Source organism: Acanthochromis polyacanthus, chromosome 15 (genome assembly GCF_021347895.1).
Source record: "Acanthochromis polyacanthus isolate Apoly-LR-REF ecotype Palm Island chromosome 15, KAUST_Apoly_ChrSc, whole genome shotgun sequence".
Taxonomy (NCBI): Eukaryota; Metazoa; Chordata; class Actinopteri; family Pomacentridae; genus Acanthochromis; species Acanthochromis polyacanthus.
In genome coordinates this window covers 9,250,464-9,276,492 of record NC_067127.1, presented here as the reverse complement: position 1 = coordinate 9,276,492, position 26,029 = coordinate 9,250,464, and the positions used below count along the sequence as shown (strand labels likewise).

The following is a 26,029-nucleotide window of genomic DNA, read 5'->3' as shown; positions in this document are numbered from 1 at the left end:
TAAGAAAAGGCCAGAGAGAGAGAGAGAGAGAAAGGAGCCACCTAATGTTACTTGTAACCGGGCCAGCCATTACCTGAATCGAGGCTCTCCCATTACACCGCTGACCGCATATGTAATCATCAAAACTAGATAGTTCTACGTTGGAGTCATTGGTTTCTGTCCTGGACTCCAACGCTAGCAGCTCCGGCGTTGCGCCTCTGCATGCTGGTTGCTAACAAATTTCACAGCTGCAGCAACACTAGATGCGATAACATTGTCCCTCAGGAGAGAAAGGAGTAAGAGCATACAGAGGAGAGGGTGGCTGCATGTCTCACTGGAACCATATACTGTAATTACACTGTCATATATTCAGGTTAGAGTGCCAGGAGAAGATTAAAGTCAAGTTGAAACATAAAAACACGCCTCATCCGAGTTGCATGATCAATTTTGTTTGCATGGCGTGCGAAGTAGGTGTGTTCATGGATAAGACCTTGTTTATCCTTTTCACTGGTTAACCATGAAATAATTTATTGTTCTTGTCGTGGCGTAGCACCGTGACAGCTCTGGCTTTGTATCTAATCCGAGGAGCTTCACTTTTAGGCTCCGGACAACCATGAGAGTAATTCCTGAGTTGACACGAGTCATCTTAAGACACGGAAATGCCGTTTTTTTTTTTCTTTTTGCTGTTTTTTTTTTTGTTTTGTTTTTTTTGCAGTCTTTCAAACTGTTTCAATAACGACACCATTTCTCCCCCTCTCTGCACTGTCTCATCACCATTAGCTAAACCTGGCAAACTACTGCCATTGGTTCCACTCAGTCAGGAAAAAAAAAGTGGAACCAACATACAAATGATAACAGAGCTGGGTAAGCTGAGCCTTTGTCCTGTGCTGCCGTTCGCTCCCTCGCTCCGCCGCCCTGCTCCTCATCAGCTTGTCTTGATTTATCTGGCTGCAGTCAAGGCCCTCGCTGCTCCCATGGCTTCACTTTGAACACATTTTTATTCTTCGTTCTGGTTGAAATTGACTGTCTTGTTTTGGCCCTTTTTTAATGATTTTTTTTTTCTACTCTTTTTGGGTTTTTTTTTCTCTCCTCCTGCAGTTGCGTTTGCCGAGCATCGCTAGGCCTTTGATCATGCTCAGTCTGTCCTTGTGGCTGTTTTCATAGCAAAACCCCCTCGGCCCCCTCGCCAAAACCCTCCCCTCCTCCCAGCAAACACACTCACATGCTCAGCCGCCCCCTTTTCGCCCCCTCACCCTCCCCGTTCACTCCTTTGGCCCGGGCCCGTTTGCATCAGCCCCCTTGTCTATTTGACTGACATTTCTGTTCCACAGCTCACAGGAAGCCAAGTAAAAAAAGAAAAGAAAAGAAAAGAAAAGAAAAGAAAAACTCAAGATCAATCCGTCTTTTAGGGTGTTTATTTATTTAAAATTTATTTTCTAGTTGTTTTTTTTCCCTCCTCCATAGCCTATCTCTGAAGCCCGTATCACACGAGTTGAACAAAAACTTGTAAGATACTCCTTTTTCAAGCAACATTGGTTCACGGGCCCTGCTGTTCGAGATACAATTTAGGGAAAAAGACACGCACTATAGGAAGGTGTTTTTTACTCTAGACAATTTATACAACACCCTCTTTCTTTTATTATTGGTTGATTTGTACCACACTGTGCCATTTAACTTCTTTAGCAGACCTGATTCATTAATAATCATGATATTAAGAAGTGTGTTGTTACCTCGCTTTAATTTGACTTTCAGGGCACAGGTAAATATGTGAGATGTAATTCTGTAAAGGGTGATGATGTGACAAACACATCCATCATAGAAAACTCTGGAAAAAAACATAGCATGACTTTTAAAATGCATGTTTTTTCTCATGTGAGTTAGTAGCCATTGTTGAAGTCTCGATGTTCACCATGTTTACTGGATAAGAAAGAAAAGAAATACTTATATATTGTTTTATTTAAAATGAATGAAGGTCTGGTCACTGTCTTTCAACTCAGAATTTGTTGGTTTGTGTGCATGTAGTTTTGTTTATTAGAACAATAATAAAGAATCAAGACAGAGTGGCCACGGAGGTGCTAAAATTGGAGACTTCTGCAATGGTTATGACTGTGTATGCATAATATGCTCTAAACATTTTTCTCTTAAAGTTGTGTTCTGTCTAAATGTATGAAATGCACTCTGCATGTTATATACAGTACATATAATATTAAATAATTTTACTAAAACACTTTTTTTCACATTCCAAACAATTATAAAGTACATGGACCAAAAAAAGCAGGAACTTATTTAGCCATAAGTATTTTAGAGTGTATAAAAAAAACATGTCAATTGTTTGGAGAAGAAACAAAGTTCTTGTTTAAACTTGTGGTTAAGAATAAGTGCAGCTGTAGTGTAAAAGCAAAATATAATGTGCATCTTAAGTTGCATTATATTATGAGCTTCAACCCTCCATCAATACCTATATACCTGAGATTTCTTTCTTACCTTGACATATCCAAATCTTTCCAAGTGGAACTCAACACACACACACACGCACCAAAAAAAAACAAAAAAATCTTACTCCTAAACTCTCAGGTGTGTTGGTGTTTATGTGTCAGTGTGTGGACTTCACAGTTCGCTCCTCTAACTCAGTTGTGCCTCCCCCCTTTCTCTCAGTGAACGACTCAAACGTTCAGTTCCTGGACCAAGATGATGATGACGACCCAGACACAGAGCTGTACCTCACTCAGCCCTTCGCCTGCGGCACGGCCTTCGCTGTCAGTGTACTCGACTCCCTGATGAGTGCGGTGAGTTCTCAAACGCACTGTAAACTCACCGTGTTTGAGCATTTTTTAAAATCTTTTTATCCCAACCCCAAAATACCTTCATTTTACTGCACATTCTAATTTTTATTTTCAGATTTTTTTTATGTCTGGGATGTGATTATGCAGTAATATTTAGAGTTTCAAAAAGGGAACCAGGAGGGAGAAGTCTGACAAAAAAAGTACAAGGGGATGCAGTATCCGCTGTGTAATAATTGCATGTTGTTGCATTGGTAGAAACTGCAGGGAGAGGGGAAGAGGTGAGCAACTTCGAAGTGATTCACACTCAGAAGGTGGACCTGGGAAAACATTATAAGTTGATTACACCAAAATGCAGCAGTATTTTCTATTTTGACTCCTTTAGTTTGGGATCACAACCGCATTGTTTGCTATTTATTTCAGTTATTTTTGAACAACTCAAAACAAAACGATATTTTTCGGGTTGTTGCTCTTAAAGTGCAGATAACTTCAGGGATGTTACAGACTTTGCAGATGGTGTAAATAAAGAAATTTCTGCGTTGAGTGTCATGATAGGTTTCCCTACATGCACTGTTTTGGCATTTTTAAGCTGGCAGAAATTGGTAAATGAAATGGTACAGTACATTGATCACATATGCCTGCCAACTGCACTGACATCAAAAGGGAAATTGTTGGCATCACTCCTCATCTTTAGTGTTATGAATTTAACTTTTAAGAGCTTTATTAGATCTTTTAGCAAAATAAGTGCGGAAGGTTCGTGTAATGGTGATGACTCAAGCTCGGCTCGAACAGGCCAGAGAAACACTCTTTCATCTTTTGACAATGTCATCACTGCACTGGGGATGAGATAAAGGAGGAGACGGGAAGAAATGATCTTCTACGACTGATTCTTCCTCTTCCCCCATCCCATCTCTCTCGACCGACTGTGTTTTTTCCCCCTTTGCCGCTGTGATGGCTCAATTCCAGCAGTCCTCTCGCTGAATGAGGGGTTAGAGGGGCATGCAGAGCCGAGCTGATCAGGGAGTAGAGCAGGCGTCAGCTGTAGTCTGGCACTGGTCAGAGGTGAAGCCAGCTAATGGACACTGCTCATCCATCATGAGGCTCTGCAGGCCTGTCAGGGGCCCAGTGAGAGGCGCTGCCACTCTGGCCCGGCTGCCGAGTGACATCGGCTGTCTTCACGCTTAGCAAAAGCAGGTCCTGATCGGCTTGAAGGACAAGAGAAGCTGACACCCACAGAGCGCAGTCAAATCGTTGTTTCAGAGGGGAAAATGGACATCGCGCGGCGTGAAAAAAACGAGTGTGCACAGAGAAATACTTCTGTCATTTATAGTGTGATGATCCAATGGGGTACGGGGCTGTAATTACCAAACTAACATTAACCATGCCTCCCTTGAGTTTACTAAATTTATCTTTAACCATAACCTAATCAATCATTTCTTAAAGCAATTAGGTAAAACATTGGTTCACAAACTTGCAATAAAATACAGTATATTTTCTCTTATATCTAGTGGCATCTACTCATGTAGATGTTTTTTGGCCAATTTTTAAAAAAATTTTAAAGATATTTGATATTTCCATCTCCACAAAGAGGCAGTTGAGGTTTATGGACTTTAATTTTTGGTGTTTAAGCGTTGAAAAATGACATATAAATCTGCATGTTCTTTGGAAAATAGTAAGCTAATTGTAAGCTTTTGACATACAGTAAGTACAGTGAAAAGTGTACATTTTTTGATCTCGTTGGCATTAATTTAGTTAAGACGTCATACTGTTCAGTTTTTAATTAAAATCTATCAAAATGGAAACTCTAAAGATGGACAACCTGAGTAAATAAAATCCAACATATCTGCGTGATGACATAACAATTGAGAAAATGTGTCATACTGCTTAACCATCATAGGAATGGGGCACCGGACAAAGTCAATCATCGTCTTCCTGTCTCCTCATCTTCTAGTTACTTCTAGATGATGACGTCGAAATAATGAGCTGTTCTTTCGTCTGCCACCTCTCTACTTGTGACTCTAATGGCGTCTGCTTACTGCGATCCCTTTTCTCTTCTCCCCAGACGTACTTCAACGACAACATCCTTACACTGATTCGGACGCTGGTCACGGGAGGAGCCACACCAGAGCTGGAGGCGCTGTTGGCCGAGGAGAACGCTCTCAGAGGAGGCTACAGCACACCGCAGACGCTGGCCAACAGAGACAGGTGTCGCGTTGCCCAGCTAGCCCTCTACGACGGCCCATTTGCTGACTTGGGGGTAAGTGGATGTTTAAGCGGAGATGACACGTTTTGGCACTACCCAGCAGCACACATCTGGCCGCCTCTGCTCCTTGCGGTCCTTAATCCGATGTGAAGAACAGTGATCACGCAAAGCAAGCCTTAGCGGGTGGCGAGGGAGGCGCTATGGAGAGAACAATGAACGCCAACAAGAAAGCACCAAGTTTAATTGTTTCCAATCTTGTTTTTATTCATTTTCGTTATTGTGATACAAAATGTCCAATCCAGAAGTCATTTTGTTGTTTCTAAAATAACTTATGGCATCATTTACAAAGCATTGCTCAGTTACTGTCTGCATTAACAACATTTGGTATTTACTCACAAGCATAAACAGAACATTACAATACTTGCATTTTCAGTACAACTTTCCAGAGAATTACCTTTACTGCCACTAAGCGAGATCGTCAGGAAGATCTAACGCACACTGATGATGTTTTTGTTCTATTGTTCATCAGGATGGTGGCTGCTATGGGGATTTGTTCTGTAAAGCGTTGAAGACGTACAACATGCTGTGTTTCGGAATCTACAGATTAAGAGACGCTCACATCAGTACACCGACCCAGTGCACAAAACGGTACAGTATCTGCTTTGTCGCAGTCATGCAATGAATATTTTGATGTCATAAAATGTGTGATTAGGGTTATAGATGGACTTTGTTAACCCAGAAGAAATGTGGAAAAATCTCATAGTTTAGTATGTCGTCCAAAATGTGACAAAAACATCACAGTTTAGTATGTCGTCCAAAATGTAGAGGAAAAAGTCATAGTTAGGGAAGCAACCGTAGCTACAGAGATCAAGTAGGTCATGTCTGTGACTGGGTCGTGACAACAAGAACTAGAGCAAAAAGCAAGGAAGTGTAATTACTCTCACTGCCAGAAGGGGGAGATAAAAGTTTTGCACTACAGTTTAAAAATCCAAAAAAAACCAATGCAAGTTCCTACCATTTCATACGTTCATCGATATTCCTCTCTTAAATGTTCTAGTGAAGCAGTTGTTAATTTCCTTTATACTCCAACTGAGCTATTCTTCCTTTGATGCATATAAAGTTTAATCCTTTCTAACATTTGTTTTCCGACCCAGATATGTGATCACAAACCCCCCATACGAGTTTGAGCTGGTGCCCACAGACCTGATCTTCTGCCTCATGCAGTTCGACCACAACGCTGGCCAGTCCCGGACAAGCTTATCCCACTCTTCCCACTCCTCCCATTCCTCCAGCAAAAAGAGCTCCTCTGTGCACTCCATCCCTCCCTCCAACCGGCAGAACCGCAGCAGCAAGACCCGGGAGGCCCGCGACAAACAGAAGTAAGCGCACTCACACGTCCCTGTAGAGTTCTAGTCTGCATGTTTTTGGTGTGTTATATCTGACGTGTATTTTACAGGTGAGTGTGTTTGTGTGCAGACTGTGACGACACATGCACCGATGATTTTACCGTGTACTGTGTGTTTGTGATTCGTGCTCTGCGTCCATGCACAGTGTTGGCGTGTTTCTTTCATAACCATCTGCATGTGGTCTTCACTCTCACATCACAGCAATCATGACATGACATTAGCAAATTGGTGAAGTCACTTTGTGAAAAGCTGGGCTCATTTATAAAACTCAAAGACTGCTGAGGCTCCTTTCTTATGAGTTTTTACATTTTTGGCAACTCTAAAATCACTTGTTTAGAGGACACAGCCATTGTGGTTGGAAACAAACTTACAATAAATGCCTCAGCCACAACACACATTCAGTATGTTGTTTGGTCTACCTGTTATATGTTGTAAAAATTTAGCTGTTTTGTGTCTAACTTGTAGCATTTGTGGAGTAAATAACTGTTGTTTGTTGGATATTCGTGCACATGATCAGTACGCCTGGATCATGGATGTAATGTATTGTGATTAACCTCCTACAGCTGATACGAACTATAAAGCAAATTTGGCTTGACATTAGTGATACGCTGATTCTCATCCCTCATTAGCAGTGTTGATATTTTGTTACTCATGGTGCATCTGTACTGCTTTATTGCATGTCCATGTTGAGCAGGTTCTTATTTCCTGTTCTGTTTATTATATAGTTATAAGCTTTTTTTTTTTTTTCTAATTTGGTGAAACATTTTGACGTAGATGTTATATATTTATATTCCTCATTTTCTCCCCTAAAATTTTCAATTCATTTTTGATTTGGGAGAATGAAGTAATTTTTTTGAAATTGTGACATAGTCTAAAAGCATGCAGATTTGTTACAATCGTACTCGAGAATTAAGAAATAGTAGATTATAAGCCCTCAATACATCTTAAAATCAGGATGTATTATGTAGCCTAGTTAATGTAGTAAGCATATGTAAGAATTAAGTAGACTGGTAGTGATTTGTCAGTTGTGTATTGACTGTAAATACTACTCACTTACAGTAGATTACTTACCTCTCTTTCTGAAGTGCAACAAGGATGAATAGAATGGGCCAAGGTATGCAAGTTAACGATTCTGCATGACTTAGCAACCTTTACCTGGGGTTCTGATCATAACTATGTCCTCTGTGGATATTGTTATGACGAGGGGAGTTTGTTTTATTTATTATGTTCTTCAGATGTTAAGTAAACCATGCCTCAGTTTAAGTTTTGCTTTCATCTGGAAAGCAAAATGTCTGCTGCTGCTCCTGCCTCCTCCCTGCCATGATCAGGACCATCTCCACATTGCATGAGGTTGAGACGAACCCCTCCTCCTTTCTTTTGTGCCCTTACCTCAGTTATTTACTTGATGATATGAGTTTTCTTTTCTCCTCCAGACAAATCCTTTTCCACATTGTTTCTTTCCATTATTTATCATGCCTTCTTATGATTTATTTGAACTTGAGATGGTTTGCATTGTGTGAGAGGTCTGTGTGTTTGCGCATCTTCCCTCCTATCGAATGCTATCAGATGACTGTAGCAGACTTTCAGATATTTATGCTCCAATTGAGTACAGTAGGTTTTCATTATACCAGCATCAGCAAAAAGCACGGAGTAATGACATGTTTTGGAACGACTGTACAAGCCTACACCGTAGCTCACATGTAGGTCAGACTGATTCAAATCCCCCTGATGCAGCCAAATTGCTTACTTCTTCACAGAACTTTAAGAAAGTGTGTCCAGCCCTGTGCCATCGGTCACACCAAGAAAGTGGGAGGTGTGACCAATTTAAAGTTTAAATTGAAGGGGGATATGAGTCTGTAAGTTTCCTCCTTGTAACCCTGTGCACCTGATATGGTGGTTTGGGGCGACATCACTAAGTTCACCGTATCAGCAACAGACTCTGGAGAGAGATGGCAGACATCTTGCTTCACCTCAGGCACAATTCTACACATCAAATGTCTGTGCTGTAACACACAGCCCTGCAGCCTTAAGCTTGCTGACACACACACGCGCGAGCCCACACAAATGAATCTCCACACATGCAAGTCTGCATGTGACACAAACACATCCACACGCGCGCGCACACGAGGTTTGCTCCACATAGCAAAGTTAAAATTTGATATTACAACTTCACCCAAAAGGAAGTGACATCTTGAATGGCATTGCAGATGCTTGTGAAGTGCTGGGAGAGAGTTTACAAACTTCTGACAGCTGGCATACACCCTTCCTTTTCCTCAGAAACAGTGCTCTCATAGCCTACTTAATCATGAAGAGATTCTCTCCAAAATGACACATCCAACTCTTTCAAATCTCCTCCCTTCTCGCACCCTGAAGTGATTACATGAGCACTTACTATGAAATGTGACTGCTGAGGATATGACATACTTTACTGTAAATGATTAGCTTCAAAACCAGATCACCCAAATTGCAAAAGACGTAACACTCATGCTAAATAACCACGCAGATAGTTTTAGGTTTTTCTTGAGCAGGCTTAGAGGTGTCCTTTTCTTTGATTTCTGCAGCAATCCAAATGCAATGGAAGGGAATGGAGTTTTATTTGTGGTGGTCACAGCACTGAGAATAGACGTTTAGAAGATGCGTCTGTATATTTACCACAAACTGCTAATGTACCAACTGTGCAGGCTCTGTAGTTTGCTAATAGCTAACACACTGACCATTGTGTGTAGTGTATGCCTGTGTGACAGTTTGTTTTGTAGCGTATCCATTGCTTTAGTATTTGTGAAAAACGAACAAACAAAAGGAACAGAAAAAATGACACTGTAGTAGTCGGCAGTGCTGTCTAATGCCAGGATCTTGGATGAGTCTTGCTGGCAATAAAGTCTTTTGACTTATATTATGTGCCTTCTGAATAAAAACATACCGTTACCAGTGCAAGTGCAAAATAAACTGTAAATACCACTCACAGATAAGTTGTTCTGTGGGTTAAGGTACAAGGTGCCATCAGAAAGTTCTGAGTCTGCGTCTATAAAAACCAACAACTGTACCGGAGCTAAATTTGTCCTTTGTCCCCTTTAAAGTAGTCACCTTGTCCCCCAGTGCTCCAGCGATGCTTTCTGGAAGTCCTGTCATGAAAGATGTTCCAAAAGAGTGACCCTTAAACTTGAATTTAGTTTTGGGTAGAAAAGGAACTGACAGGGAGCCCAACTTGGAGACAAGGGTGGATTGGGAGTAACAGTGGTGTGCAGTGAAATAGCTTGTGCATTTTCAGTGCACTGTTTGTAGGTGCACAGTCATGACAGAGCGCCCACTTGCCATGGCACCACAGTTCAGTTCAAATGTTCTTCTTCTGACACCTCAGGACACATTAGTAGAATACGGCATTGACAATCTGCCCTTGGAGGACAAATTCACTTTGCACAATGACGTGAATGGTGAAGAAAAGAGTGGCCATGCCCCTGTTGTGCTGCTGACTGAATGTGCCTTTTTAGTATTGGAGACTGTGGACTCTTCCACTTCCAACGACTGCTGCACTTTCTCTGGGTTGTAGCTATAGACCGAACCCTCGACACTACTGATGACCCTCACCATAAAGTTTGGGTCATTCTAGGCTTGCAGATTGAGATTCTTGCAAACATTGACATGATGCTGTTTCTGCAGGTCAATACTGAAAAACAAAAGTGGTCACAAAAACAAGAGCAATTCAGGTCCTGAATTTCAATGTGTCAAATCACATTGAATCCTCATTTATGAGAGTTACTAAATGCATACGTTCCAGAAGGTACAGACTCTGAACGTCTTGATAGCACCTCTTATACCACGAAGACAACACACACTCCTTTATGCATGAATTTGTTAAAGAATAATAGTGTTGTATGAGTTTTGGCTGAATGAACTATTTAGCCCATATAAAGTGGACAAGGCTGAATAATGAAGCCTAATAAATCAGTTAGCCTACAAGTACAAACTAGCTAAAAACAAATTGATCCTCTGTGGGCTTTGTGCTGTCCATCTAGTGGACCAAATCGGTCAGATTTTCTAATCAAGAAGATGAACATCTGCCTTTAGTTGGGCGCAATAATGAGTGATTGTGTTCCCTGTGTTCCCCACCATGTTGAATATTTGTTCAAATGCTGCTCTCATGTCGAGGGATTTGCAGACCACTCTTAATATAAATGTCTTGGTTACCTGATTCCTCATGACTGAACCACAAATATTACCAAACAAGGATTCCTGCATCTCCAACGGTAGCTACAATCTTTGTCTGCTCGGCTGCTGGACTGTTCCTTCAGTTGTCTGTATCCTGACTAATCTCCAGTGGCACAGGTTGTGCAATGGAATACAACGTATTAATTGAGCATCTCTGGATTTCTAAATCTCATAGTATACCTTAATAGTGCCTAAGCCTACTATCAAAACTATAATTTTCCTCCAGTCTCTCTTTTTTGACTCGATTGATTCATGAATTATAAATACACAACCTGGGATTAAGCATGAATTTTTCGCTCAAGTTCAAATCATTTTCAACATTCCCTTCACATCGCACTGCCTCGGGCAAATTGGCGACTGTAAGTGTATATAGCTGCATCTTTGCATTGACTTTGCATGCAGTCCTGCCACATCTTCAGTTCTGATGGTCAACAAAACATGCTCAATAGCCTTTAGGTTGTATTTTGGTAGAAAGAAGTCCCACGAAAAGCTCAAGACAGCTTGTTCAGCTGTGATTTCAAAATGCCGTGTGCATCGCAGACGAAACTCCATGCTTGCATATATTGTGGTGGCAGCAGAAATCTCTCCGAGACAGATGTCCTAACACCTATCAATAAAACCACACTTATCTGTCCAGTGAGATTACAGGAGAAACTACGAAAACAAACTAACAAACAATCCAATTCTGATGAATCCATATACTTACATAGTTGTATTGGACAGTGGACAATGCCACCATGTCAACTTCAAATTGGCTCAGTGCACAAGAAACCAAACTTTACCGGGATGTCACGGTTTGATGCTAGTCACGAAGAATGCCATGCAAAACTTAGTATCACTTAAACTGAGGCAGTATGGTTGTGACTGATCAAGTGTTGCATACATTTTTTGACTAACTTCATGTTTTCCTCCTCTCTCACCTTGTCCCCTTCAGAAAAGAAATGGTTTACAGATGAACCAGAAAATGCCTACCCACGGAACATTCAGATCAAGCCCATGAGCACTCACATGGCCAACCAAGTCAACCAATACAAATCCACTAGTAGTCTGATTCCACCAATCAGAGAAGTTGAAGATGAATGCTGAACACCAGGTTTCCTTGCTGACTCACTAGACATCTATACGCTCTTTCAAAAGAGACGGGAAGAGATCACCAGTGGAGGAGTGTTGATGATATCGACAGTGATGCTGAAGACTGACACATTTCTCTTCACTCATTCTTCTAATCAAGGGTTGGACAGGAACCCAGACTGGAAGGGACCTCCTATGTGTATACCTTTAATGTTACTTCCATGCTCTTGGACATTGTTTTATTTATTAATGTATCCATAGAGATGTACATAATGACAATCAAATAAGGATTGTACAGCCCCTTTCCCCCTAGCACTTTTTGGAATTATTTTAAGAGTTGACAAAAAAAGAGTACTTCCTGTAATTCTTTGCAATACTTCACCTCTTCATGTGACCAGACTCCATGGCTAAGGTGACTGGTTATTGGAGGATGAGGGTTGCAGCGATAAACTGATCATATCATCTCCCAAAGATTCACCCAGAAGTGTCACATCAAACCAGCTGGGTTCATCGGCGTCATATCTCCTGTCTGCTTCGGTTCTATTTGCACTAAAACTGAACAAGCTTCTTTTGACAGAACAACTGGAAACATCAGACCCCCACCCCAATAAAATGTCTCTGAGGAGATGGTGGAGAGAAGGGAGGAAGGAAGGAAGGAAGGAAGGAAGGGCTGCTTGGCTTCGGAGGCATACTAATCTTGATCTTGGTTTGTTCTATATCACGTCATTGCTTAAAGTTTGCTGTTTCACCTTGACTCATGCTGAGTGAGAGCATTCCAGGTCTGCAGAACAAAATCATCTTGCAAAACAATAATCTAAGAACTCAGAGAATGGCGCAGTGTTGGTGTATGCTGGCTGAAAGAGAACCCTGTACCTACATGTATTCTGCTGATACATCAGAAAACAAAAGGCTGTGACTCCGTTTCAAGCTCGCATGATATGTGCCTGAGCCCCATTCATAACAGATACAGTGTGGTTAATTTGCCTGAATACATGAGAAGGATGAAAAAAACAACCTGCCCCATCCTTCGTGCATTCAGGGGTGTTTATGTACACGCTCTGTGTATGTGTGTGTGCGCGCATCGCAGCCACTTGCCCTCCTGGTGTTGCGCTTATCAGTGCCGTCACCCACCCCTCTATTGGTTTGTATGTGATGGTGCACCTTTGAAGGAACAGCATGTGGGATTTTAGCTCTAAAAAAAAAATTACGTCATGGTAGAAACAAACACTAAGATTGTCTACAGGATTTGGATCTACTAACAAAGACATTAAGTTGCATCCAAAATCCCCAACTATGATTGAGCGGACCTAACAAAAGCAGCAGCAGCAGCAGCAGCAGCAGCAGCAGCAGCGTGCCCACTCTAAACGCATTGCCGTGATATCCACGGCAGAATTGGGATCACAAAGAAGAGTGGTGTATTTTATTTATTTTTTTCATGTTGTGTCTGTTACATAAAAGTTCATGTTTGAGGATAAAAATGCCACATATTGCATAAAAGTGGGCATAGATGGGCCCTCCTTTGATCAGAGCAACTGCCTGGCACAGGGTTGGCACAGAGGCAGTAAAGAGCTTGGATGTTCTCTGGTGCCAATCCAGATGTCACATGCCTCAAAACTCTCAGGAGTTACGCTGCTGTGTTCGGTCCACTAACATGCGGAAATGCTCAAGCATAGTTGGTGGAAATGCAACAATGCCATAGACTGCTCATAAGGACATTATAAGAACCTGTGTTCTTCACTCTAGTGCAGGCTCATTTTGCACATGTTAAGGTCACTCATAGATCCAAATCCAGGTGTGGCAAGAATGGAGGATTGACCTGGTAGCTTTGTACTCCTAATAGTAAACTTCATACAAATATGTAGTTGGATTTAAACATTATTATTTTATATCCACAAACATTATCAATTTGTACTTATTTTTCTAGTCAAGAATTAAGTGGAAAAGTAATCTAGGTGATACAGGCTCAATTAATATCTTTAATTACAATTACATATCAAATGATTTTATGTTTGACTAAATCACTATTTATTTCACATTATATTAAAACAAAGGATTATTTTTTTATCCCCCTTTGCCCCTCTTTAACAAGCTGCATCACTCTGGAGCTAATAAAGCTTAGACTAGCTTGCATTTTGAAACCATCATCTTCAGCCTGGCAGCTCGGCTCTGTTGAGTGCTTGTAGGAATAATTTTAGGCTCATCTGAAGCCTCCTTTAGTTGCACAGATACAGTGTCTACTAAATAGTGTGTCTACTAAGCGTCCCTAGCTAGGGGTAAATGTATTTAATTTGAGAGCAAATTAGAGTGGTACAAATAATGAGAATAATATATAGTTGCTCCCACTGTGTGCAGGCCAGAAGTGAATGACCTTCATTATACATGTTTGACCTAAATTAGGTCCCTAGTGTGGAGGAAGAGTGTGTACACGACAGCACAGTGTGCTGGTGTTTTCCACAAAGTATGATTTCAAAGACATGACAGGGAGACGCTGTCTGTTTATTGCAGATATCCTCTTCTGTAGGTTGTAAAGGAAAAGTCATTCTAAAAATAGAAGCCAATTTTGGAACATGAAAAAGATTATATTGTGCTAAATATGTTTGTGTAAACTCAACCCATTATATAGACCATTTCTTTCTCAAACAAAATGATCTGAGCTTCAATGTCCGTCTATTGGGTGTGGTGCAACTATACTGAAGCCTCATACACATTGTCCTGAAGTGAACTTTTGAACTGTGATTACATCGTTGTCACACATTGTAGCAAATAGATTTCTTTTCAGAAAATATGTGAGTAAAATGTATGTATAATTGGGTTGTTAATGGCATACTTGCTAGACTGGACAATAAGGAATTATTAATATTTGATAATGGCAATGACTCCTTATACATAGAATCGACAAATTGATTGTTATGTTTAAAAAAAAGACAAACATGTATCTGGAAAATGAAAGATCTTGGATTCTTGTAGGAATGCGGAGACTATTCAAGTACTGTATGTGACACAAGGAAAAGTCAGGCGGAATTTGATCTGGTTTAACAGCCATTACTAAGATGTAAGGTAGCACCAATTCAGCAATTGTTATCAAAAGAGAGAACATCCTTAGTTTTCCTGTTTTATTACTTTGTGTTATTACAGGGTTTACATTCCATTTTGTCAGCTTGTCATTATCTGTCATAAACTGTCACCACTGCTTCTTATTTGTTTACAGAGTATTTTCGAGGTACTTAAACACAGCACTGCACAGAAATAACACGGTACATGCTGCAAACTGGCATTAACATGAACTCACAAAGTAATGCACCATTTATTTTCATTATACTTGATTACTGTGCTTTTTCTACCTGAACCATCATTGTGCAAATCATTCAGGCTGGCATTATTCACAACAATGGACTGAGATGTCTCTCCTTCCTACACCTTTTCAAATGTCTCTGTTAGATGTTTTTAGGTCTTTGCATTGTATACCTCTAAAGTTTTTAGAGTGTTTTGAAGTGCCATGAATTGTTTAGTTAAGCAAAGCATCCTTCAGTCATTCAGGGACACAGGCTCACTTTAAGGGAGTCAAGTCCAGGCGTTTTTTGTTTTTTTTTTACACTGTGAGAACAGTGTCTCTTACTGACATGGAGAACATCCAAGCCATCAATGCCTCCATGCCAGTATGGTGCCAGGCAGTGCAGAAGGTCAAGAGGAGGGCCCATATAAAGTCCCACTAAAGCGAAAAGTGGCATTCAGGAAGCCTGAGGGGCTGTTGGGGAAGACGGACACAAGCTCCAGTGGCCGAACCACACATATCATCTCTGCTGTGTGCTTGGTTACAGATTATCAGGTTGTGTCGAGTAGTGTAGTGAGATATGGATGACTGAAAGATGCACATACAGGCCCGTGCCTGTAACATCAGATGTGCCGTTTTCCACTGAACAAATCAAAGAGTATGATGCGTCACATGTTACTGTTAAAGTATGTATTATTATTATTTTTGTTAATCTATTTTTTGCTGTAAAGGATGGATATAATAACTTATTTGCTGGGAATTGTACTAGATATATAAGAATATAAAATACTTATGGGGGATGGGAGGTGGGTCTCAAGTCTTAATAATACATTAAAATTGCATTCAGCAATTTTTTTAAAGAAAAGTTGCGATTTTTTTGTTTGTTTTTTTTGGCTGCCTATCAGTTCAGGAAGAATTCAGGCTATTGCTCTTGCGTATCACAGATATGATTTGATGGCACATCATCATTGCAGGAAACAGGAGTTTGACATAGCAGTCTAATTAGTTTGGATGTGTTCTAGATATGATGGATAAATGGATTATTTGATGGTGCTGAGTTGATCTACCTGACTCTGTCAAATATAATCTGCTGATAAATATACTGTCTTGTACAAAAAGTTTGTACATAGATTGTACATGATTTCTTTTTGTATTTTCTCAAATTAAAATGGATGTATTTGTGTTCTAAACGTTGAAATTCTCCCCTTTTTTTATTCAATCAAGAAAAGCCTTTTTCGGTTATTGTACTGCACTAGTTTTATGATTAACAAGTGTAAAATAACACTATACATTTACAAGCACTGTGCTTGTAAAGATTCATGTTAGAAATATTCCAGTTAAGACCCTAGAATATCATGATTTATGTAAATTTACCTCAATAATCTGAATGTTCAGGTTAAGATTGTGCAGTGATATTTATTATGTAAGTTTAGCTGAGTAAAGTTTACGACTGCACTACAATATTATTTATTATTTAAATTTACATCATTATTACAATATTTAGGTTCAGACTGTACAGTATTGAGATTAAGAAATCAAATATTCTATAAAATGTAAGTACAATAAACTCATGTAGATATATTTAAGTGAGACTCTGTAATATAATTTGACACAAATTTATCTAAATCAAAATTTTAGTCATTTTTACTCCAAACATTTACTGGACTGTTTTAAATATTAAAATCACTCCTTTCTAATCATCTGCTGTACGTTCAAACCTGAGGCCTTAAATAGAAACACACAAGTATCTGTTTAAAGGAATTTCTGCAGAGTCCTGGTTCCAGAACATGATGACAGAATTATTGAAAAACTTTAACAAAAGCTGTCTGACAGTTTACATGTTAGATTTCTTCGGTAATTTAATGAGTTATCAGCAAAAATCAAGTGTTCATTTGATGAACTTCATTTCTTAAAACATCCAGAATTGGTGCTCATGTCTTTGACAGCTGTAAAGTTTCTGCTCCTTCAAAGTTCACAACACAATGAATGAATTCCTAAAACATTCTGTGCTGGAGACCATCGAACATCCACGTCAGCTGATGGAGGTCCAAGAGTCTCAAACACCAAACAACCTACAGAGTGAAGACCTCTAACCTGATTGGACAGCCTCCTATTCAGCCACATGTGAACAAATGCCTCTCTGTTGATTTGTTCAGGATTTCTAAAGAACCCACAGGTGAAAGTCTGAGAAGAACTCAGATGGATGGTCATAATGTGAAATCAAGACTCATGGTCACAAGTTTTAAGGCTTCTGTTAACCACAAAGTTCAAACTAACACAGAAGTACTGAGAAACTTTTAAAACTTCAGTCTTCAGACTGTCTTAAGGTTCAAACTAACAGAGAACTACTCAGGAACTGAGAAGATTTCAGTCCTTGGACTGTCTGAAAGTTCGATCTAACAGAGATCTACTGTGGGACTTAGAAAATTTCAGACTGTTTGAAAGCTCAGGTCTTGAGGACTTGGGAGGTGTGGAGGCTTTGGAAAGTCTTGGAACTGAGGGTTCAACCTTCCAGCACAAAGGCTCAAGTCCAACCTCCTGAGAAAAATGGCCGAGACAAGATTCAAGTTAAAAAAAAAAACAACTTGAAAACGACAAAAAATAGAAGATAAATGCGCAACCAAAAGAAGAGTTTGTATCTGAGTGAGTAGCTCAGGGGGATAAGAGGAGAGACTACAAGTGGAAGGTAGCAGGATCAAGTCCTACCATTGGTAGTTTTCTTGCTTTGTCTAAGTTTTTCAGAAAATTTAAGAAGGGTCTAGTCTTGAACCAGCAACATGCAGCTCTATAGACAAACCCTTAACTCACTGAGCTACAGATCGGATAAAGAACATAAATTCGTCGTCCCTTTGTCATCGTAGTTTCCAAGTGACCACATGGGTGGAGCCAAGGCAGAGTCAGGGTGGAGTCGGGGCAGAGAGTGGGAGGGGAGGTGGGTGGCAACCTCCCCCCTCCTCTACCCCCCCCCCCCCCCCCACACACACACACCGCCCCCTACACTCCCCCACCTCCCCCCACCGCCCACCACAAAATCCGAGTCTCGGCGGGTTTTCCCAAGTTTCTGGAGTTTCCACCAGGTCGGCGGCAGAACAAGTTGTCATGAAGAGGTGTTGAAGTCGGCGAGGATGGAGTGACTTTTTACAGTGACTAGAAGGAAGACGACTAGAAGAGCAGGTCTTTAACCAGCATCCCTCAACTTTTATCAGCCTCCATCCAGATGTTCAACTTGATATCTTTACTTTGAGATTTTTTTCCCCACAAACCTTTAGTATCACACTTTATGATCATTTATTAGGACTTTAATGGAATCCACCAGCAGATTTAGTTTTTGTTGAGAAACAATATTCTTGTCATCGAGGGACTGCAGGATTTAAAACTGTTCCTTCTATCTGACCTCATGTTTATTAGTTTTAGTGGAGAAAGTTATTTATAAACTCTAACAGAAAACTTTGTTGATATGTTTTTGTTTTGCTTACAGTTTTATTTGTGATGTACAGTGGGTGCGGAAAGTATTCATACCCCTTGAAATTTTTCACTCTCTGTGTCATTGCAGCCATTTGCCAAAATCAAAAAAGTTCATTTTATTTCTCATTAATGTACACTCAGCACCCCATCTTCACAGAAAAAAACAGAAATGTAGAATTTTTTGCAAATTTATTAAAAATGAAAAACTGAAATATCACATGGTCATAAGTATTCAGACCCTTTACAGAAACATTCATATTTAACTCACATGCTGTCCATTTCTTCTGATCCTCCTCAAGATGGTTCTGCTTCTTTATTGGAGTCCGGCTGTGTTTAATTAAACTGATTGGACTTGATTAGGAAAGGAATATGTTGGGTGCCCGTATAGCTTATCGGGTTAAGCCGGTGACCCATGTATAGGAGCTGGTCTCCGACGCAGCGGCCTGAGTTCGATTCCTGCCTGTGTCCCTTTGCTGCATGTCTTCCCCTGTTTCCTGTCAGTCTCCACTGCAACTATCACAATAAAAAGGCATATGTTGTCATTTTAGAGCAACATGCTACACTATGACATTTTTTGGACGACATGCTGTACTATGACGTTCTTAGAGTGACATGCTATATTATGACGCTTTTAGAGCGACATGCTATACTATGAAGTTTTTAGAGTGTCGTGAAGTTCACTTTTAGTTCTGTTTATTTATTTTTATTTTTCTAACACCATTTGCTTTTAACCCCCTCACATGCTGTGTTGTTGTAAACTTACTCTTTCAAATAAATACTTGTCTAACCCTCTGGAAACCAGCGTTTGGACTGTTTTTGTGTTGCTCCTCACCTACTTCAGATGGCTGGGACATAACAACGTTTTGTGGACAAAAGGCTATTCTATGACGTTTTTAGAGCTACATGCTATGCAATGACGTTTTTAAAGCGAAATGTTATACTATGACGTTTTTAGAGCGACATGCCACACTATGACTTTTTTGACGACATGCTATACGATGATGTTTTCTGAGCAACATGCTATACTATGACGTTTTTAGAGTGACATGCCATACCATGACCTTTTCTGAGCGACATGCTATGCTATGACGTTTTTTTGGACGACAAGCTGTACTACCACGTTTTTTGGGCGACATGCTGTACTATGACGTTTTTAGAGTGACATGCTATACTATGACGTTTTTAGAGTGAAATGCTACATGACATTTTTTGTACGACATGCTATACTATACCCTTTTAAAAGTGATATGCTATACTTTTTTAGAGTGACATTCTATACTATGACGCTTTTAGAGCGACATGTTATACTATGACCTTTTTAAAGCGGCATGCTATGATGTTTTAAGACCGACATGCTATATTATGATGCTTTTAGAGCGACATGCTATACTATGACGCTTTTTGAGCGACATGCTATACTATGACAATTTTTGGACAACATGCTATACTATGATGTTTTTAGAGTGACATGCCATACTGTGACATTTTCTGAGCGACATGCTATAATATGACGTTTATTGGACGACATGCTGTACTATGACGCTTTTTGGACGACATGCTATACTATGACCTTTTAAAAGTGACATGCTATACTATGACTTTTTAGAGCGACATGCTACAATATGACGTTTTATTGGACGACATGCTACACTGACATTTTTTGGGGACATGCTATACTATGATGCTTTTTGAGCGACATGCTATACTATGACGTTTAATGGATGACATGCTATACTATGATGTTTTCTGAACGACATGCTGTACTATGACGGTTTGAGAGCGACATGTTATATTATGACGCTTTTAGAGCGACAAGCTATACTATGACATTTTTTGGACGACATGCTATACTATGACATTTTCTGAGCGACATGCTATTCTATGACGTTTTCTGAACGACATGCTATACTATGACGTTTTTAGAGTGACATGCTGTACTATGACGTTTTTTTGGACGACATGCTATACTATGGCCTTTTAAAAGTGACATGCTATACAATAACGTTTTTAGAGCGAAATGCTACACTATGACGTTTTTTGGACAACATGCTGTACTATGACGTTCTTAGAGTGACATGCGATACTATGATGTTTTTAGAGTGACATGCTATACTATGACGTTTTTTGGAAGACAAGCTATACTATGACGTTTTTTGGACGACATGCTATATTATGACGCTTTTAGAGTGACATGCTATACTATAACGTTTTTAGAGCGACATGCTATATTATGACGCTTTTTGAGCGACATGCTATACTATGACGTTTATTGGATGACATGCTATACTATGAAGTTTTCTGAAGGACATGCTGTACTATGACGTTTTTACAGTGACATGCTATATTATGACGTTTCTTGGACAACATGCTATACTATGAAGTTTTTTGGACGACATGCTGTACTATGACGTTCTTAGAGTGACATGCTATACTATGACGTTTTTAGAGTGACATGCTGTACTATGACGTTTTTACAGTGACATGCTATATTATGACATTTTTTGGACGACATGCTGTACTATGACGTTCTGAGAGCGACATGCTATATTATGATGCTTTTAGAGCGACATGCTGTACTATGACGTTTTTAGAGTGACATGCTATACCATGACGTTTTTTGGACAACATGCTATACTATGACGTTTTTTGGACAACATGCTACACTATGACATTTTTTGGATGACATGCTATACTATGACCTTTTAAAAGTGACATTCTATACTATGACGTTTTTAGAGCGACATGCTACACTATGACGTTTTTTGACGACATGCTATACGATGATGTTTCTGAGCGACATGCTATACTATGATGTTTTTAGAGTGACATGCCATACCATGACCTTTTCTGAGCGACATGCTATACTATGACGTTTATTGGACGACATGCTATACTATGACGTTTTTAGAGTGACATGCTACACTATGACGTTTTTTGGATGACATGCTATACTATGGCCTTTTAAAAGCGACCTGCTATATATATACTATTAAGTGTTTTGGACGACATGCTGTACTATGACTTTTTTGGACTACATGCTGTACTATGACGTTCTTAGAGTGACATGCTATACTACGACGTTTTTAGAGTGACATGCTATATTATGACGCTTTTAGAGTGACATGCTATACTATGATGTTTTTTGGAAGACATGCTATACTATGACATTTTTTGGACAACATGCTATACTATAACCTTTATAAAGCGGCATGCTATACTATTATGCTTTTAGAGTGACATGCTATATTATGACGCTTTTAGAGTGACATGCTATACTATGACGTTTTAAAAGTGACATGCTAAACTATGACATTTTTTGGCGACATGCTATACTATGATGCTTTTTGAGCGACATACTACATTATGACGTTTTTTGGATGACATACTACACTATGATGTTTTCTGAACGACATGCTGCTCTATGACCTTTTAAAAGTGACATTCTATACTATGACGTTTTTTAGACGACATGCTACACTATGACATTTTCTGAGCGACATGCTATACTATGACGTTTTTAGAGCGACATGCCATTCTATGATGTTTTAGAGCGACATGCTATACTATGACGTTTTTAGAGCGACATGCTATACTATGACCTTTTTAAAGCCGCATGCTGTACTGTGACATTTTTAGAGCGACATGTTGTACTACGACACTTTTTGAGCGACATGCTATACTATGACATTTATTGGATGACATGCTATATTATGACATTTTCTGAGCGACATGCTATACTATGACGTTTTTAGAGCGACATGCTATACTATGACGTTTTTAGAGCGACATGCTATACTATGATGTTTTTAGAGTGACATGCCATACCATGACCTTTTCTGAGCGACATGCTATACTATGACGTTTATTGGACGACATGCTATACTATGACGTTTTTAGAGTGACATGCTACACTATGACGTTTTTTGGATGACATGCTATACTATGGCCTTTTAAAAGCGACCTGCTATATATATACTATTAAGTGTTTTGGACGACATGCTGTACTATGACTTTTTTGGACTACATGCTGTACTATGACGTTCTTAGAGTGACATGCTATACTACGACGTTTTTAGAGTGACATGCTATATTATGACGCTTTTAGAGTGACATGCTATACTATGATGTTTTTAGAGTGACATGCTGTACTATGACGTTTTTTGGAAGACATGCTATACTATGACATTTTTTGGACAACATGCTATACTATAACCTTTTTAAAGCGGCATGCTATACTATTATGCTTTTAGAGTGACATGCTATATTATGACGCTTTTAGAGTGACATGCTATACTATGACGTTTTAAAAGTGACATGCTATACTATGACATTTTTTGGCGACATGCTATACTATGATGCTTTTTGAGCGACATACTACATTATGACGTTTTTTGGATGACATACTACACTATGATGTTTTCTGAACGACATGCTGCTCTATGACCTTTTAAAAGTGACATTCTATACTATGACGTTTTTTAGACGACATGCTACACTATGACATTTTCTGAGCGACATGCTATACTATGACGTTTTTAGAGCGACATGCCATTCTATGATGTTTTTAGAGCGACATGCTATACTATGACGTTTTTAGAGCGACATGCTATACTATGACCTTTTTAAAGCCGCATGCTGTACTGTGACATTTTTAGAGCGACATGTTGTACTACGACACTTTTTGAGCGACATGCTATACTATGACATTTATTGGATGACATGCTATATTATGACATTTTCTGAGCGACATGCTATACTATGACGTTTTTAGAGCGACATGCTATACTATGACGTTTTTAGAGCGACATGCTATACTATGACGTTTTTTGGACAACATGCTATATTATGACATTTTCTGAGCGACATGCTATACTATGACGTTTTTAGAGCGACATGCTATACTATGATGTTTTTAGAGCGACATGCCATTCTATGACGTTTTTAAAGCCGCATGCTATACTGTGACATTTTTAGAGCGACATGTTGTACTACGACACTTTTTGAGCGACATGCTATACTATGACATTTATTGGATGACATGCTATATTATGACCTTTTAAAAGCAACATGCTATACGTCGATGTTTTCTGAGCAACATGCTATACTATGACGTTTTTAGAGTGACATGCCATACCATGACCTTTTCTGAGCGACATGCTATGCTATGACGTTTATTGGACGACATGCTGTACTGTGACGTTTTTTTGGACGACAAGCTGTACTACCACGTTTTTTGGGCGACATGCTATACTATGACGTTTTTAGAGTGAAATACTACATGACATTTTTTGTACGACATGCTATACTATACCCTTTTAAAAGTGATATGCTATACTTTTTTAGAGTGACATTCTATACTATGACGTTTTTAGAGTGAAATGCTACATGACATTTTTTGTACGACATGCTATACTATACCCTTTTAAAAGTGATATGCTATACTTTTTAGAGTGACATTCTATACTATGACGCTTTTAGAGCGACATGTTATACTATGACCTTTTTAAAGCGGCATGCTATGATGTTTTAAGACCGACATGCTATATTATGATGCTTTTAGAGCGACATGCTATACTATGACGCTTTTTGAGCGACATGCTATACTATGACAATTTTTGGACAACATGCTATACTATGATGTTTTTAGAGTGACATGCCATACTGTGACATTTTCTGAGTGACATGCTATAATATGACATTTATTGGACGACATGCTGTACTATGACGCTTTTTGGACGACATGCTATACTATGACCTTTTAAAAGTGACATGCTATACTATGACTTTTTAGAGCGACATGCTACAATATGACGTTTTATTGGACGACATGCTACACTGCCATTTTTGGGGACATGCTATACTATGATGCTTTTTGAGCGACATACTATACTATGACGTTTAATGGATGACATGCTATACTATGATGTTTTCTGAACGACATGCTGTACTATGACGGTTTGAGAGCGACATGTTATATTATGACGCTTTTAGAGCGACAAGCTATACTATGACATTTTTTGGACGACATGCTATACTATGACGTTTTTAGAGCGACATGCTATACTATGACATTTTCTGAGCGACATGCTATTCTATGACGTTTTCTGAACGACATGCTATACTATGACGTTTTTAGAGTGACATGCTGTACTATGACGTTTTTTTGGACGACATGCTATACTATGGCCTTTTAAAAGTGACATGCTGTACAATAACGTTTTTAGAGCGACATGCTACACTATGACGTTTTTTGGACAACATGCTGTACTATGACGTTCTTAGAGTGACATGCTATACTATGATGTTTTTAGAGTGACATGCTATACTATGACGTTTTTTGGAAGACAAGCTATATTATGACGCTTTTAGAGTGACATGCTATACTATAACGTTTTTAGAGCGACATGCTATATTATGACGCTTTTTGAGCGACATGCTATACTATGACGTTTATTGGATGACATGCTATACTATGAAGTTTTCTGAAGGACATGCTGTACTATGACGTTTTTACAGTGACATGCTATATTATGACGTTTCTTGGACAACATGCTATACTATGAAGTTTTTTGGACAACATGCTGTACTATGACGTTCTTAGAGTGACATGCTATACTATGACGTTTTTAGAGTGACATGCTGTACTATGACGTTTTTACAGTGACATGCTATATTATGACATTTTTTGGACGACATGCTGTACTATGACGTTCTTAGAGCGACATGCTATATTATGATGCTTTTAGAGCGACATGCTGTACTATGACGTTTTTAGAGTGACATGCTATACCATGACATTTTTTAGACAACATGCTATACTATGACGTTTTTTGGACAACATGCTACACTATGACATTTTTTGGCGACATGCTATACTATGACATTTTTTGGATGACATGCTATACGATGACCTTTTAAAAGTGACATTCTATACTATGACGTTTTTAGAGCGACATGCTACACTATGACGTTTTTTGACGACATGCTATACGATGATGTTTTCTGAGCGACATGCTATACTATGACGTTTTTAGAGTGACATGCCATACCATGACCTTTTCTGAGCGACATGCTATACTATGACGTTTATTGGACGACATGCTATACTATGACGTTTTTAGAGTGACATGCTACACTATGACGTTTTTTGGATGACATGCTATACTATGGCCTTTTAAAAGCGACCTGCTATATATATACTATTAAGTGTTTTGGACGACATGCTGTACTATGACTTTTTTGGACTACATGCTGTACTATGACTTTCTTAGAGTGACATGCTATACTACGACGTTTTTAGAGTGACATGCTATATTATGACGCTTTTAGAGTGACATGCTATACTATGATGTTTTTAGAGTGACATGCTGTACTATGACGTTTTTTGGAAGACATGCTATACTATAACCTTTTTAAAGCGGCATGCTATACTATTATGCTTTTAGAGTGACATGCTATATTATGACGCTTTTAGAGTGACATGCTATACTATGACGTTTTAAAAGTGACATGCTATACTATGACATTTTTTGGCGACATGCTATACTATGATGCTTTTTGAGCGACATACTACATTATGATGTTTTTTGGATGACATATTACACTATGACGTTTTTTGGACGACATGCTATACTATGACCTTTTAAAA

General features: G+C 39.2%; 1 protein-coding gene across 27 annotated transcripts in view; it reads left to right on the top strand.

Annotated features, from left to right (window-relative positions):
* Positions 1 to 16,106, top strand: part of kcnma1a (potassium large conductance calcium-activated channel, subfamily M, alpha member 1a) — a 167,676-nt gene extending 151,570 nt beyond the window's left edge. For 14 of the 27 annotated variants that reach the window (XM_051960385.1, XM_051960382.1, XM_022201833.2 and 11 more), the window contains 7 exons: positions 760 to 843; positions 2,635 to 2,765; positions 4,822 to 5,016; positions 5,492 to 5,610; positions 6,117 to 6,341; positions 7,454 to 7,482; positions 11,509 to 16,106. In XM_051960385.1, coding sequence (XP_051816345.1) covers positions 760 to 843; positions 2,635 to 2,765; positions 4,822 to 5,016; positions 5,492 to 5,610; positions 6,117 to 6,341; positions 7,454 to 7,482; positions 11,509 to 11,660 — 935 coding nt within the window. In that variant the 3' untranslated portion in view covers positions 11,661 to 16,106. The remainder of the gene's footprint in view (positions 1 to 759; positions 844 to 2,634; positions 2,766 to 4,821; positions 5,017 to 5,491; positions 5,611 to 6,116; positions 6,342 to 7,453; positions 7,483 to 11,508) is intronic. The other 13 variants (XM_051960397.1, XM_051960396.1, XM_022201838.2 and 10 more) reach the window with 3 other exon arrangements.
* The last annotated feature ends 9,923 nt before the right edge of the window (positions 16,107 to 26,029 follow it).